General features: G+C 61.9%; 1 protein-coding gene across 1 annotated transcript; it reads right to left on the reverse strand.

Moving 5' to 3' along the window:
• Nucleotides 1–1,798: 1,798 nt before the first annotated feature.
• Nucleotides 1,799–12,623, reverse strand: NR1D1 (nuclear receptor subfamily 1 group D member 1). The gene is given in 9 exon segments (XM_054014689.1): nucleotides 1,799–2,207; nucleotides 2,582–2,792; nucleotides 3,232–3,417; nucleotides 3,906–4,528; nucleotides 5,044–5,188; nucleotides 6,208–6,296; nucleotides 6,654–6,977; nucleotides 12,195–12,239; nucleotides 12,242–12,623. Coding segments are annotated over 9 exon segments (2,205 nt in total). The 3' UTR covers nucleotides 1,799–2,007.
• Nucleotides 12,624–15,789: the final 3,166 nt, after the last annotated feature.

Here is a 15,789-nt window from a genome sequence, read left to right on the forward strand (position 1 = left end):
CTCTGTGTCATATCTGTTGGTCCCCGTTGCAGTTACACGTCCAGTGTCGCTATCTCCCCCCGTCTCTGCTCCCAGGGGCCCCCCAGCCCAGCTCCCCCATTGGGCAGACTGTAGTATGACACCTCTGCTCAGGGGCAGGGGGGCTGACCCCCAGAGGGGGACCCTATTTAATGCCAGAGGCAACCTATGCCCCCCCCCCCGTGTTCCCACATCCCCTCCCCCCCTCAGTATTTGGTCACCAAGCACATACCTCCTAGCTTCTGGACCTGGTACCTCCCCCCCGCCCCCCCTCCCATCGCGCAGCAGGGGAATGGGAGGGGAGCAGCTTCAAATCCAGCCCATCTCTAGAGACCGTGAGCTCGCTTGGGGGTGGGGGTCCTTCCCTGTTGTGTCCAGTCATTGGGGGGGCCTCCCCCCCACCCCATGTACTATGCATTGTGGCTCCCGCGGCTGCGGCAGTGTGGAAGGGCAGTGGCAGGAGTTACTGAATGTATGTCGATGTTTGGGTCTCGGTGCATTGGGGGGGCGGGGAGGTGAGACCACCCTCCTTCCCCTCCCCCGTGCCCCACGAGGGAGGGGGCCGGGCGGCAGAGAGCTGCTGCTGTACATGACAATCACAGTGTCTGTGACGTGCGATTTTAAACCCTTTGTGTTTTTGGTCAGGATTTTAAAGAAAGATATTTTTATGGTAATTGTTGCTGGTCTATTTTACTATATATTTATGTAATAAATATATGATGAAAAACAACCAACCCCACCCCCACCGCCCCGCTGGCCTCTGATTTCTGGGTCCAGCTGGGAGGGCAGGGGTGGGCACCCCGTCACTGCAGGAGGCTGCAGAATTTGGGGTGAGAGCTGGGGGGCAGGGCAGTGGGGCATTGCCCCCCCAGGGGATACCTGAGCCAAATTGGGGCCTGGGTGGGGGAAGCCCGGTTCTAGCCTGGTGCTATGGGGCGTGTGGTGGTAACGAAGCGGGGGGGCAGCCGGCACCTGGCAGAACGGGCCTGGGCTGCTGGGGCGGGCAGGGCATATGGGAGGCAGGGGCACATCTGCGCATTTAGAACAATGCTTTGGTCCTAGGCCAGCCCAATATACGCGCACACACACACACCCACCAGTGACTGTGGCTCTGCCTTTGGCCACGGAAGCAGGGATGGATGCACAGACCCCCGAAGGCACAGCCAGACCCCCTCCCTCCATGACTCTGCACCGCCCCCCAGGGATCAACCACTTGCACCTGAGGAAACCAGGGCCCAGGCTGGATCCAGAGTCCTCTCCAGCATGTGCCGTGAGTTGGGTCCGGGGCTACCATGGGGGGGGGGGAGGCATAGGCAGGATAACCTGCCCCCGCAGCCAGTAAGCCCCATGCCCTGGGAGACAGGACTGGTGGCTCGGGCGCTCTGCAGCAGCCAGCCACATGCCCTGGGCTCAAGGTGCTGAAGCCGAGACCGTCACTAGGCTGGAGTCGCTGCTGGGCCCGGTTCCCCAGGGAACTCCCCAGCTCGGCAACCGACTGGCCCAAGGGCGCCCAGCAGGTTTGGGGGCACAGCTGGGAACAGAGCCCAGGAGTCCCAGCTCCTGCTCCACTCTGCTCTGGCCACCGGCCCTCCCAGCTGCGGCTAGAGCCCCCGGGGGCTCCCCCCACACGAGCCGTGCCACCCACCTGTCCTCTCCCCGTGGAAAGCAGAACCAGGCATCCAGCTCCCCCCCACCTTTAGCAGTGAGCAGCAGGCAGGGGTGCCCAGGACAGGAGCAGGGGGCCCGGCTCGCTCAGGAAGGGACGGTCCAGGCCAAGGCGTTGGTTTCAATATATTATTTCCCGTGTGGCTCAGACAGAGCTGGGCTCCAGCCCTCCACGGGGGGCAGCAGCAATAGAGAACAACTCCAATATACACAGATCACTATTTACAGGGGGTGGCCATCCCGGGGACTCTGTCCTGGCTAAATCAGCAGCAGCAAGAGAGTCCGGTGGGTTTCTCTGCGGAGGGTCCCGGGGCGGGGGGAGCCCTACTGGGCGTCGATGCGGAAGGACAGCAGCTTCTCCGAATGCATGTTGTTCAGCGTGCGCAGGTCGGGCAGCTTGAGTAGCAGCTTGGTGAAGCGCGAGGTCTCTGTGGGGTGGTTCTTGAGGATCAGCGCGCGCAGGGCACGGATCAGGGTCTCCTGCAGCTGCTCCACTGACGCCGTGTTCTCCATGCCGGAGCGGTCTGTCCAGCGGGGGGGGGGAAAAACACACCGTGAGCCGGGGAGAGACCACCAGCAGCCCACGGCCCAGCCTCCCCCGCCACACCAGATCCCTGCACCAGATCCCAGCCTCCCCATCGCACCAGATCCCAGCCTCCCCTGCCGCACCAGATCCCTGCACCAGATCCCAGCCTCCCCATCGCACCAGATCCCAGCCTCCCCCGCCGCACCAGATCCCAGCCTCCCCATCGCACCAGATCCCAGCCTCCCCTGCCGCACCAGATCCCAGCCTGGGATCGCAGCCTCCTGGCTCCATTCAGATCTCTGCTTCCAGATCCCCCTCCCCAGCCTGCTCCCCCAGCAGCAGGCAGTGGATGCCCGGGGGCTCGCGACCCACCTGCCGAGACCAGCACGACAGCGGTGAAGAGGCCCAGCTCCTCCTCGGTGAGCTCCAGGGAGCCGAGCTTCTCGCTGAACTCGAACATGGAGCTGAGCAGGTCGCCCATGCCCATCCCCCATAGCTCCCCCAGGCTGTACGTCGTGCGGCTCATGAACATCACCGTCTGCTCCTTCACGTTGAACAGGGGGGCGAACCGCACCATCAGCACCTGGCAAGGGGGAGACGAGAGCGGTGACGGCCTGGTCCGGGCACCCCGCCGGGCACGGGGCTCCCAACAGCCAGCGGAGGGGGCAGGAACCAAGGGCATGGCACAGACCCAGCAAGGCAGCGCTGCCCTCCTGGGGGGCCAGAGGGGTGGCCATGGGAACGAAGGCCTAATGGGGCTGCCCCCCTCTCCTAAGGAGATTCGGGGGGGGGAGATGGAGCGAGCAGCTCTCGGCCAGTAACCGGCTTTGGGGGAGGCCCCAGGGCTGGGGTTTCATGGGCTACTTTGAAACAGGCTCCCCCCAGTTGCGCCCCTGCAGCCCAGCCACTGCTAACGACCGCAGGACAATACCCCCGAGGGGGCTGGCGGCGCCGAGGGGCCCCTGTGAACGGAGCGCTGTCGCAAGGGCAGCTGGCAGGAGAAGCGAAGGCCCCGGACCTACCTCAAAGGTGCCGGCTTTGAGCAGGGCCACTTGGTCGTGCTGCGACAGGTCCTTGAAGCCTGGTATGTGCTTGGCAAACTCCACTACCTCCCGGACAGCGGGCGTGAAGCTCAGCGAGAAATCCTCCCAGATCTCCTGGACGGTGTGGCCGCTCCTGCCGTGCGGGTGCGCGTTCATGGGGCATGCCTGTGGGGGGGCGGGGAGAGACCTCAGACACGGAGCAAGAGGGCTGGTTCCCAGCCCCAGACAGCCTCATTCCCTGTACCGGGGCCACCGCACCAGATCCCAGCCTCCATCACTGCACCAGATCCCTGCCCCAGCCTCCCTGGCTGCACCAGACCCCAGCCTCCCTGACTGCACCAGACCCCAGCCCCAGATCCCAGCCTCCCTGGCTGCACCAGATCCCAGTGACTGGGACCCAGCAGGAACCAATCCCTGCAAAACTCCTCTCCCTCTTAAAGAGAGAAAAACCCACGACTCTGGGGCCTAAATGCCACATCCCCTTCTGCCCCCCACCAAGGCCACCTCAGCTCTGCCCTGCCAGGGACAGGACCGGCTCTGATGTTCTGGCCTCAGAGACAAGACGATTACTAGTGATTAGAGGCTAGAAATACCGAGGCATTGGGGAGGCCGCGTCCCAGCTGGAAATACCCGCGTGGGGCTCTGGCACTCACCAGCAGGATGTCCTTAGTGCCCCTTTGCCACGGGCAGCCCTGGCCTGCCGGGGTCTCGGCCTCCTGGGCCAAGGAGGGGTAGCCGGTGGGGCAGAGCCGGTGGCTGTTCATGTTGTTCTGGTGGCAGGCGTTGGGGGAGCTGGATTGCCAGGCGGGGAAGCGGGAGGCGTCGGGGTGGGGCAGGTTGTTGTTGTCGTGGCGATAGAGGCTGTTGCCCTGGTAGCCGTTGGCACAGCGGTGGTTCTCCCAGTTGAGGGCGTTGTTATCGCAGGGCCGCGGCAGTGGCAGCGCCGTGCCCAGCTTGTCGTGGGCGTAGATGAAGATCTCCTTGTGCGCCTTGGTCACCTGCGAGATGACATCGTCCATGGCCTCCGTGGGGCTGGGGGAGCGGGGGGGCGTCAGCTGCTGGGGGAACTGGGAAAAGCAGGCCTGCTGCTGTGGCGGGGAGCCGGGGAGCTGCTGATGGCACGGCAGAGGGTTGGCAGGCTGGGGGTGCCCCAGCGGGGAGCCCTCCGGGGGGCACTGCCCGCTCAGCTGGTTGTTGGCCATGTTGTTCATGGCACTCTGCATCTCCGCCAGCATCCGCTGCTTCTCACGCTTGGGGATGCGCCCGAAGCGCACGGCTGCAGAAACGGGGGGATGGAGATTAGCATCCAGCAGGGGGCAGAGCAGAGCCTGACCCAGAGAGCCCAGACACCGGCAGATGCCCCCCACCCTCCGCAGCTGCGCAGAGCGACCCAGGCGCCTCCAGACCACCGTGCACCCCACGGCAGCAGGGCAAGCTGATCTCCCCTCCCCAAGCCACCCCCCCTCGCAGCCCCTGGCCCAACTCAGTGTCCATGGGGACAGCCACACGCCCAGTACAACAGGGGAATCGACAGGGACCTCCCGGCTGACAGCGCAGGCCCTTTGGAGCAGGGGTTTCGTGGACGTGCAGCACCTGGCACAGCAGGGCCCCGATCCCTGACCGCAGCCTCTTGGCGCCACAAATAAAGGGGTGTGGAAGATGTGTTATTTGAACAGTGTGTAGAAGTCAGACACTGCTACAGGCATGCCATTATGGAAGGGGGAGGGGAGGACACCCCAGTGCCGGGGGGAGCCTGCCCTGCCCCCACCCCCACCCCAGGTGGGAACTCACCGTCCCGGGACATGCCGACCGACAGACATTTCTTGAAGCGGCACTGCTGGCACCGGTTCCGGTTGATCCGGACGATGGAGCAGTTCTCGTTTTTCAGGCACTTTTTGTACTGGATGTTTTGCTGAATGCTGCGCCGGAAGAAACCCTGAGACAGACAGAGAGAGAGAGAGAGACAGGGTGAGACGGGGGGAGGCAGAGCCAGGCAATCGCAAACAGCACGGAAGGCGGACGATAGAAAACGTTGTGAGCTGCAAGGCCCCGCCCTGGTGATGAGCTCTGCCCCGTGGGCTGGCCACATGCTCCTCCACGCTGACCTGCCACCCGGGTTTGTATTTGAGGAATTGTTTGCGGCCAGCAGAAATGACAAAGCTCAAGGGAAAAAATCCAGACAATTGTTTCCTTCAACTGAAGCTACCTTCAGTGCCAGGCTTACTATAAACAAGCCAAGTGCTGCCCAGTTGCCGGAGCCCGAGAATTCCCTAGGAGCCGCCACCAATTCCATCCCCCCCCCCCCCCGATCATCATCCTGACCCCAGAACAATGATCATTTGGGGCCGAGCGTTGGCATGCTCCAGCGGTGAACGTTTCTGGCCAGTCGCGCTTGTTGGCGAGTTACGCAGGAGCCAACGACAGGCTCGTTCTCCCCCAACAGTGCCAAAAACCCCCAATGTTCTGGGAGAAAGCCCTAAACATCCCACACGGGCTGTTTTCTGGGCCCCGCCGAGGACAGGGGGGAGAAGGGGAAGGAGAAGATGAAGCCAAGTTTGAAGGGAGGCGACGGAAGTTCGAGGATCGAAATAACCAACGATAAACCCTGTGAAAGGCCAGTGGACATTTTCACAAGTGGCTCGTGACTTTAAGGCATCTCCAGTCAGGCTCCCAAAGAGGCCAGACGGCATTGGGAAATCCCAGCCATTTCAGGGCCCCCGAAATCATTAGCCACTTGGGAATAGTTGGGCCTCCTCTGGGGCCCGAGTCCCTTGGCTGGCTGGAGGGGCAGACAGGGGGTGAGACAGTAACGAGGTGCTAGGGCACTGGTCCCACTCCCTCCCAAGACTGAGCCACTCGGGCTGGAACAGCAGGAGCCCCCGGCAGCGCTCCTGGCTCTGCAGGAGCCCCATGTCGCCACAGCTCCCCCTGCCCTGCCCTGTCCCGCCCCCTTACCTTGCAGCCCTCGCAGGCATGGACCCCATAGTGGAAGCCTGAGGCGACATCTCCACACACTTTGCAAAGCAGAACCATCCCGTTCAGCTCTGGGAGGGGAAAGAGACACCCAGGTGAGAAGCTGCAGCACCCAGCCCTGCCCAGGAGCCAGCCCCCGGGGGCAGCCAGGACGTCGCCCTTCCTGCGTGGCGGGCAGCTGCCCTGGGGCAGGTCTAGCTGTTGTGCCCACTGCTGCTCAGACGGGGGCGCTCTCGTGTGGGCACGGCACCCCCAGCAGGGGAGGACAGGGGTCCAGAGAGCACCCACTGCAAGGGCAGACTGCGAGTTCCAGCCAGGGATGGAGGGCACCACAGGGACCCCAGGGCCCACCCACAGCTATCCCCACCACTCCCAGTCCTTCCCACTGGTCTCCCCACGCCCGGTGCCACCCCACCTCCATCACTCACTGGTGATGTTGCTGGTGGTCTTGCTAGGAGAGACGCGCCTCCCGTCGTCCATGGCGACCTGCAGGCCCCCGGGGGAGGTCCCGGAGGAGCTGTACGAAGAGGAGGACGACGAGGAAGGGGAGCCATCCTCCCGTGAGCCCTGCAGCCCAGCACCGTAGGGCCGCGAGTCGTGGGTCAGGGAGCCGGTGGGCGAGGGCGGAAAGTAGGAGGGGAAGGCCTGCGAACCGGACTGGAAGCTGCCGTTGGAGCTGTCGCTGCACAGGGAGACGGGGCTCGTGCGGCTGGGCGAGGAGCCGCTGGAGCCGATGTAGCTGATCACGCCGCCTGGGGAGACAGAGAGAGAGGCTGAGAACAGGGCAACGCCGCCCCCTCGAGGTAAGTGCAGGGGGGGGCCTCCCCAAATGAGATGGCTCGGGCGGAGGAAAGGGACACGGGGCCTTTCCCATCTAGGGGGCACCAGCTTCAATCCAGCGCAGCTGTGACCAAACACTGCTCCCACCTGACAGCTGTGCGGTGGCTCATGCGTGAAATGAGTTTGGCAGGTCTCTGGGACAGGTAATCACAGCACAGCGAGGGGAGGGTGAAATTTCTATACCCCTGTCTGTGCTACCCCTGCTCTGGGCCTGCCTTCCCCCCCAGCGATAACACCCCTCCTGTCTCTCCCACACACCCCCATGGAGAAAGTCATGGCGAGGCCACGGGATTTGGCCCCTGGAGCGAGCCAATGGCAGATAAAGCCCAGCTGGCCTCGCCCCCCCGCCCAGGGCCAGCCCTCCCTCCCAGGAGACTGGGGATTTCGCAGCCAGCCTGCCAGGGTGCCCAGGGGTGGCTGAGACAGGCCCCGACAGCGCTCAGGCAAGGGGCACAGTGGACACTCCACAGAAAACGAGAAAACCCCCCACTTCGTCACAGGGGGGCACCTGGAATCCGTTAGCACCATGACAGACAGAGCAGCAGGACTGCTGCTGGGGGCACCTGTTGCCTTGCAGGGCGCTCTACTAAGCCTTGGCTAGTCTAGTGTTACCTCCCCCCCCGGGTGCATCCTCGGGGGAGACGCTCTCTCGACCCCACCCGTCTCTGTGCTGGGAAGCCTCCCCCCCACAGGTTCAGCCTGCCAGTCCCTTAGCTGCAGCCCCCCTCTCTGCACTGCGGAGGCTGCAGCGAGCCGAGCCGGCACAGGTAGAAAAACGCAGCATTGCAGCAGGCACGCCAAGGACAGGCAGGGCAGCGGCAGCGCGGGTGGGGGGAGCAGCCAGGGGAGATGGGGAGCACCGGAAATGCAGCCCCTCCCCTCCGGGGTTATGCTCCTCCTAGGCCTCCGTCAATAACACGCCTAGAAAAACAGCCCTTGACATTTCGGCTGGTGGGTGCGCGCAGGGGGCTGGACGGGGGGGGGGGGGGGTGTCTGAGCGCAGGAGGGGTACGTGGGGCATGCATGGGGGTCTGTATATGCATGGAGTATGTATGTTTGTGTGTGTCCATCTGTCCATCCATCCCCCCACCCCCTAAGATCTGGCTACCCTTTCTGGGCCCTTCCAGGCAGGCAGGTTTGTAGGCACCGCCGGGTGATTTGCAATTACACACGTCTGTCATGGCTTCCTCCTCGCCTTTCTCCCCCGCTTCTTTCCCCTTGGAGCTCTGAAATGCTCCAGCTGCCACTGACCTACATCTGCGGGCTGGGCGGGGAGGCTCAGCCAGGCCCCCAGCCACACAAGGGAAGGGTTTGAAGCGCTGGGGCAGGCAGGCAGCCAGCCAAGGGACCAGATCTTGGGCACCAGGAGCTCGGCCAAGGGGGCCTTGGGAGGCAGGGATGGGAGCAGGTGTCACAGCCAGCAGCACTGGGGGCGGGGGGTACTGGGGAAAACCCAAACCACGTAAGAGGAAAAACAACAGTGATAAGGCAGTGGGACTCCACGCCCAGCGTCTGCCAAGCCGCAAATACTGTGGAGACCAGGAAGCCTCCTGCAAAAACACCATCATCATTGCAAAACAGACGACAAACAAGCAGGGAGGATCACACGTGTGTGATCTGCTTCTGCACCAGGGCTCATCCCTCCAGCCCAAGAACTGCCGCTCCTGACCCTAGGAACGCAGCCAGGATCCTTAAACTCTCCTCTCCCCCGCCCGGGAAGGCGTACAGCCACCCACACACGCGGCATCTGCACGAGAGAGGCTAATGCCAGGGGTTAAGTCACTAAACGCTCACCGGGGCAACGTTTACTTAGCTGCCGTTAAAAGCCCGAGAGCGCAAGGTGAGGCCAGCGGGTTTTAAAGCCAGCGAGCCGGATCTGCCCCTCAGCTGGTGTCAGCGGGTATGAAAGCCAAGGTGCCTGGCCCAAACCTAGGGAGAAAACGGATCCTGCCAAGTACTGAGGAGATAACGCAGCCAGCCCTGCTCCCTGCAACACAAGGGGGAAAGAAACTCCGCCCCCAGCTGAGTCTTGATCTCTGCACCTTGCTGCTTCTCGGCAGGGAGGACGAGAAGGAGACACTGGATCAAGGGAGAGACCATGTCTCCTGCGAGGATTTTTCCAATGGGAACAGAGCTACCAAGAGCTATAAATAGAGAACGCGGGAGGCAAACCGGAGCCCCCCGTGAACGGCATTGACACTCCTCAGCACTGGCTGGCGTCAAAGGAGGGACACGGTGGAAACATTACAAATCATTTGGCTTTTTTGAAAAGGAGGCGTAATCGGGAAGGCTTTGAATTCAACAAGGGAGCAGGGCGGGGTGGGGAATCCCGGCTGAGCCAGAGGGTGCCGTGTATGTGTAGGGACGAGCAATGACTGCTACGCCAGCCGCCAATCCCTCCCCTCGCTCCAGTCATTCTCAAGCTGCAGCGTCAGCTTTGGTGCATTTGTTTCCTTGTCTTTAAATAGAACAGATTGGGAAACAGAGCCCTGGAAGTAGGTCACAAAACCCCAACCGCTTCCCTCACCACACCCAAAAACCAGCTCTCCCCAGGCTGCCTCTGGCCTCGGGAAGGGCTCTGCGGATGAGGCTGGTAGCTGTCCAAAGGGGCATGTGGGAGGCACACGGGCGGCGGGGAGTGTGAATGGTGAGCGCTGAAATCTCACGCCCAGGCTGCAGGACTGCTGAGGACACCAGCCTCCTGCAGATGAGTCAGGAGCGCCTCCACACGTGGCCAGCGCTATTATCACACACGCTCTTGGACAGGGCCATGTGTCCGTCCCCTCCATCCCCCCCCGCAGGGCACAGCTGGTACACACACCCGCAGAAGCCAGTCTGCCCGCAGGTAACGCTGGGCAGCGAGCCCCCTAGTCAGACGCTCATCGTCCAGGGCAACCACTTTGCGCTCCAACTTTTATTCAACCCTTTCTTGTGGAGCAAAACTCCCTCCCGGAGACTCGTCTGGGGGTAGCACATGGAACCTAGCTATAGGGCACTTCAGAGACACAGGTTCAATTCTCTGCTCTCCCAGACTCATATGTAACCTTGGGCAAGTCCCTTAACCTCTCTGTGCCAGATCCCATCCCTGTGCTAGGGAAACTAGCCCTGTCATCCGCCCTCCCCCCCTCTCCAGTGTAACTACATCCAAGAGTGTGAGGCACCCAGAGACTAGTGATGGGAGCCAGATAAGAGAGAGGGATGTGTGGGGAACAGACAGGCCACAGACCCCATGAGATGGGAGAGGCACAACGGGGCCCCAGGGCAGGTCATGGCCCCAGGGGTAGCCTTACAGTGGCAGGGGGGGGACCTGTGGATTGGCTGGGTCAGACCAATGGTCCATCCAGCCCAGCGCCCTGTCCGCCGACTGTGGCCAACGCCACGTGCTTCAGAGAGAATGAACAGAACAGGCAAACATCAAGTGATCCACCCCATGTTGTCCAGTCCCAGCGTCCGGCAGTCAGCGGCTAGGGACACCCAGAGCATGGGGCTGCATCCCTGACTAATAGCCACTGACGGACCTGTCCCCCCGGGAACTTAACTTCTCTAGTTCTTATTTCAACCCCGGCCTTCACAACATCCCAAGGACTCGGCTGGGGGTCCCACTGGGGGGGAGGGGGGCTCAGCCTGGGGGGGGGGGGGCAGGGGCTAGGCCAGGGGTCCTGCTGGGGTGGGGGCTCAGCCTGGGGGGGGGCAGGGGCTAGGCCAGGGGTCCTGCTGGGGTGGGGGCTCAGCCTGGGGGGGGGCAGGGGCTAGGCCAGGGGTCCTGCTGGGGTGGGGGCTGTGCTGGGGGGACAGGGGCTGTGCTGGGGGGGGTCCTGCTGGGGTGGGGGCTGTGCTGGGGGGACAGGGGCTGTGCTGGGGGGGGGTCCTGCTGGGGGGAGGGGCTGGGCCGGGGGGGCTCGGCCTTGACGGGGCAGGTGCAGGGGGCGGTCCTGCTAGGGACGGGCTCAGCCCGCTGGGGGTCCCGGACTCGGACTCTGGCGGCCTCACGTCCCCGCTCCACGTGTCCGGGCCGCACGTGGCTACTCCGCCCCCAGCCCCTGCCCATCACGCTTTGCTCCGCCCCCGCCGCGCTATTGGCCGCCGCTCGTTGCCCCGGCGATGGCGTCACCGCCCCGCGCGGCTGCTTCCTTTTACTTTTCAGAGGGCGGGGAGACGCGGCGCCAGTCTTCCTGGTGTGACGTCACGGGAGCCCACGGGGCGGGGCCTGCGGGGGAGGCGACCAATGGGAGGGGGCGAGGCGGGGCGGGGAAGGGAGGAAAACAAAGTCCGCACGTGGCAGCGCCGGGGAGGGGGACACGTGAGGCAGGGGGAGCCCCGGGGGGAGGGGCGGGGGCCGCAGCCCTGGCAGGGGTGACAAGGGGGGGTCGGGGGCCGCAGCGCTGGCAGGGGTGACAAAGGGGGGGCCCGGGATGACACCCCAGGGAAAAGTGGGGAGCAACTCGCCCCCCTCCATGGGGGTCACGGGAGCTGGTGGAGGCTGTGGAGCCCGCAGCGGCCACCTGACTCCTTCCGAAGTGGGGGCGACGGGTGACCCCACTGACCCCCCCCTCAGCCCAGCCAGCACTCCCCGGGCCGGAGCCGGGCATGGGGGGTCTCCCCTAACACCAGAGTAGCGAGGAAGCCGGAGCTGCTCCCTGCTCGGATTAACCCTTGTCCCAGGCCGCGGGTCGCTGCGCTGCTACCCGGGACCGGGGTCCCCGGGACCGAGCCGGGGGCCCCCTCCTGCCCCCCCCCCGTCCACATCCCATAAACAGCCTCAGTAGCTTGGGAAACCGAACCCTAAACCCCCTCCTCACCCAGCGGGCCCCCCCAATCCGCTCCACCCAGAGAGCTCAGACCGAGCCCCTCCCACTCGGGCAGCTCAAGGGAGCGTGGGAACCCCCACAACTGCGTGCAGAGGGGGCTCCCCCAACTCCCCCCACCTCCGGGGGACCCCAGCGCACTGCGGGGCGGGCAGAGCGGGTCCCCACCCCCAGCACACCGCACCGGCTAGGACGGAGCAGAGGAGTGGGGGGACCCGGGGTGCCCACGCGCTGCAGAGGGGGGGGGTCCAGGGGCATCACCCCCACTTCGGAGGGGTCACGCGGGGCCCGGGGGAGAACACGCCAGCCTGGAGGGCAAAGTACCTGTGTTGTTGTTGGAGTCCGGAGCTGCCATCCTTAGGGGCGCGCTGGTGCAGAAACTCCCTCCCGGGCGCAGGGGAAGCCCGCGCTGGGTCTTTGCGCTGCGGCTGGTCTGGGGGCGCAGGCAGGACGGGAGCGCTGCGTGCCGCCGCCTCTCCCTCCTCGGCAATATTTTACTCTGCCAGGGCTCCGGCTCCAGCCTCTTTGCCTGGCACCCGGCGCGGCTGCGCAGTCCCCAGCACGCGGCTCCGGCGCATCCACCATGTGATTCCCGGGGAGAGCCTCGTGCCCCAGTGACACACTTTCGGCGAGCGGCGGGCGCGTGAAGCCGGCGGCCAGGGCGCTTGCCCAGCCCGGTGGCTGACGGGACTTGTAGTTCCCGGGGCCGTGCCCTCGCTCGCTGGCTTGCCGCAGCGTGTGCGGCGGGAGCATGTGAATTCCTGGGGAGTGACTCCGCTTTCGGCTGCCTCCCGGGAGCGATTACAAGAGGCTGCGACTTCAAAACGTGAGGGCTTCACGTGAGGGGGCAGACCTGCGCTTGCAAAAACGCCAGCGGGCTGGAAAAAATTGGGCTGGCAAAGGGTAGGGGCGTGAAAGAGCAAAATACAATATTGCCGCCGTGACATCCCCCTACCTCGTCCACACAGCCCCCCCGGCCATCCCAGCTCACCTGTCCAAATAGCCCCGGCAAGGAAAAGGACTCAGGTCGTTTAGGGGACACCCCCCCCCCCTTCCTCCACTGTTTTACTAAATGCACAATTACAAGCAACATGAGATCGAGCCTCAACTTGACATTGAGCAGCCTGGTCTGGTGAAATGCAAAAGAAAAGGGGACAGATTCCTCATGACGTTTTCAAACCAGGGACCCCTCCCCCCGCCCCAGTTTTGCATTCTCCCCACTGCTGTCTGTACTGTACTACCACTGCGGGAGGTAGGCAGGGCCACATAGCAATGCCAGGCTAGCACTGCGGCAGCGCAGATGTAGGTCAGGTAGCGATAACAGTTATTAACAGTGGTTCTTTGGCACATTTCAACAGGCCAGTGGGTGGGAAATAAGGGCTGGCACCTGAAGAACAAGTTGTTTATTGTCTAGCTCATGAAACGGACCTGCTGTGGACAATACTCGTCATTGATACAGTCCTTGAAGGGTTCTGATTTGCTCCTTCTGTAGGTTCCTGAATCACAGGACAGGACTCTCTGGTGTCCCTGAGTGCCAACGCGCCCTCTCCCTCCCCTCAGCCCTCATATCTTTCCCTATCCTGGGTGGAATTTCACAGTTCTCCCACTCTTAGACCAGGCTACAGTGCCCTGGGAATCAACCCAGGTCCAGCTGAGGTCAGCATTCACAGTTCTTCTCTTTGGGAGTCTGGGCCCAGTGACGAACGTGGTGACCAGACAGCTCCGTAAACCCACCTTTTGCAGTAGGGACAAAGCATTTTGACAAAAGGGGATTTGAAAGCATCAGACACTCTAGTGGCCTGACTGACAGCTCAGCAGACAGGCAGACCTTCCTTCTTTGGACACCCAGTGGCTGCCTGGGTCCTTTTAACCCTCCCACAGCTCTTCTGTTCTTAGACTGTGGCCCTTCTTGCCCAAACCCGTCCTGCTGGCCAGAGAGCCAGAGTGCTCCAAGCATTGTCCAATAACAGTCTTAAGTTCCTGCTGAGAGCTGGTTTCCTTAAGCCTGCTTTTTCCTGCCTGCTTGTTTTCCCAGGTAGCCCTGTTGATCTAATCCAGTATAGACACGCAGCAAACACCCCGATAAGTAGGTCACAGTATTCATCACGTACTGCAGAGCCGTTCCAAATCATCAGAGCCGGAGCCAGATCTTTTTCATGGACTTCCAAGCAGCCATATCATGTGCAACCAGCAACATGTGTCCACAGCCAAAACAAAGGCAAATTACCCCGTGACACCAGCAAAGAGCCTTTAAAACTAGTCATTACAGGAAGGGCAGAAACTTCAGGGAACTCTTCCTCAACTCAATTGCACCTGTGCTGGCCGGCTGGGAAAGCTGCCAAGGCTGTTGACAGGAGACACATTTCCCAGGCCGATCTGTGAGATGTGCTTCTTGGGCGTAGCAAACCTGTCTCGTTGGGACTTCCTCCAGGAGTTAGTTATTTCTCTCGCTTCAAGCTGTAGGGTGTGTCATACTTGGCAAGGGCTTAGAGCAGTGTATGGGCTAAAAGCTAAAGGCCCCCTGCTCTGGCATCCCTTAGGGCAGGCCCCCTGCCCACATAGCCTCTGTTCTGAAATCTGCCCCATACCTCACTCAGCCAGAGATCCCAAAGCAAACCAATGCCAGTAAAATGGGTCAGAAAATGCTGCTATTTTCCACTAAGAAATGTACAAGAAAATACACATTCGAGGGGGGAGATTTTTTCACTTTTTTGGGCAAAAACTTTTCTGCTTTTTTGCTGAAAACCTGAAAATTTTTGAAAGAAATAAAGCTTGCAAGGAAAATATATATATATTTAAGGCTCGTTTTGGTCAGAAACATGTTTTTGAATGAGAAATGTTAACCAGTTCTTAAAACATCGCTAGATCCATATAAAGACAGTCAGTTCCATCCCCTTGCCCTGCCGCTTCTCTGTCTGATGCCGAGATGTTTTGATGGCATTCTGGCCAACCAGGGGTGGCTCTGAGGATCCCCTGAAGGACCATCCCAGAACCCGTTGATAGCCAAGGTCACTGGTAGATTGCCCTGCTCTGCAATCCCACCTTAACTGAGCCATTCAGAATAACTAGCAGGGCTTATATGGAGTTTCTCCACCGTTCCTTGCCTTGGGCTTGCCTGTGTCTGGCACCAATGCTGCAGGTTCCTCCCGATCGCAGATGGAAATCCCAAACCCCGACCCACTTCCCATGTTATTGTTTATTCAATGATGACTCACAAACATATGGCCACACTGAAGCATGAGCAATGTGAGGTTGCTTTGATGCTGGGAGGAAAGGATCCTAAATACCCAACGCAGTTTGTATCTCCTGACTTGCCCCGTGGCTGCTTTTCTTTACCCATCGAGGCTCAGAGCGTGCAGGAAAACAGTCCTGCCTGCCTGCCCGTTGAACGGGTGCTTTGTCATCGGCTTCAGTGCCCTGACAGGTGCAGGCAAAGGGGTGAAGAGGTCATGTGCTCATCCGGCCCGGGATCAGGGAGGCCACTGCCGAATCCTGCGGAAACCACTCCTTCCCTGAGTCACCTTGAACCAGTCAGACGACCTCTCCGTGCCTCGGCTAGCCCGGGCTGGGCATGCCGGGGTGAACTTCGGATCCTGTCTGCCTCCTGCAAGGGGGACTGAAAAGTGACAGGGGCCTTGGTGCCTCAGCCCTGCCTGGTGCACCATCGCTTGCCTGCATTCCCAGCCCAGAAGGGACAGTCTGGCCGGAGCTCCTGCACCCCAGCTGTGGCTCGAGCCCAGTTTCAGGCATGCACAGCTGCACGTCAGGTTCTCTCTGCAGACGCCTGGGATTCTCCCTCCCTGCCGCACCCATGTTCCAGGGCTGCTAGAATCAGTCCTGACCTAGGCTATTCATTTTCAGCACAGAAAAAACAGCCACCCACAACCACTGCAGCAACCCCTGGCACTGGGAAGCAGGT

This window comes from Malaclemys terrapin, chromosome 25 (assembly GCF_027887155.1).
Source record: "Malaclemys terrapin pileata isolate rMalTer1 chromosome 25, rMalTer1.hap1, whole genome shotgun sequence".
NCBI lineage: Eukaryota > Metazoa > Chordata > Testudines > Emydidae > Malaclemys > Malaclemys terrapin.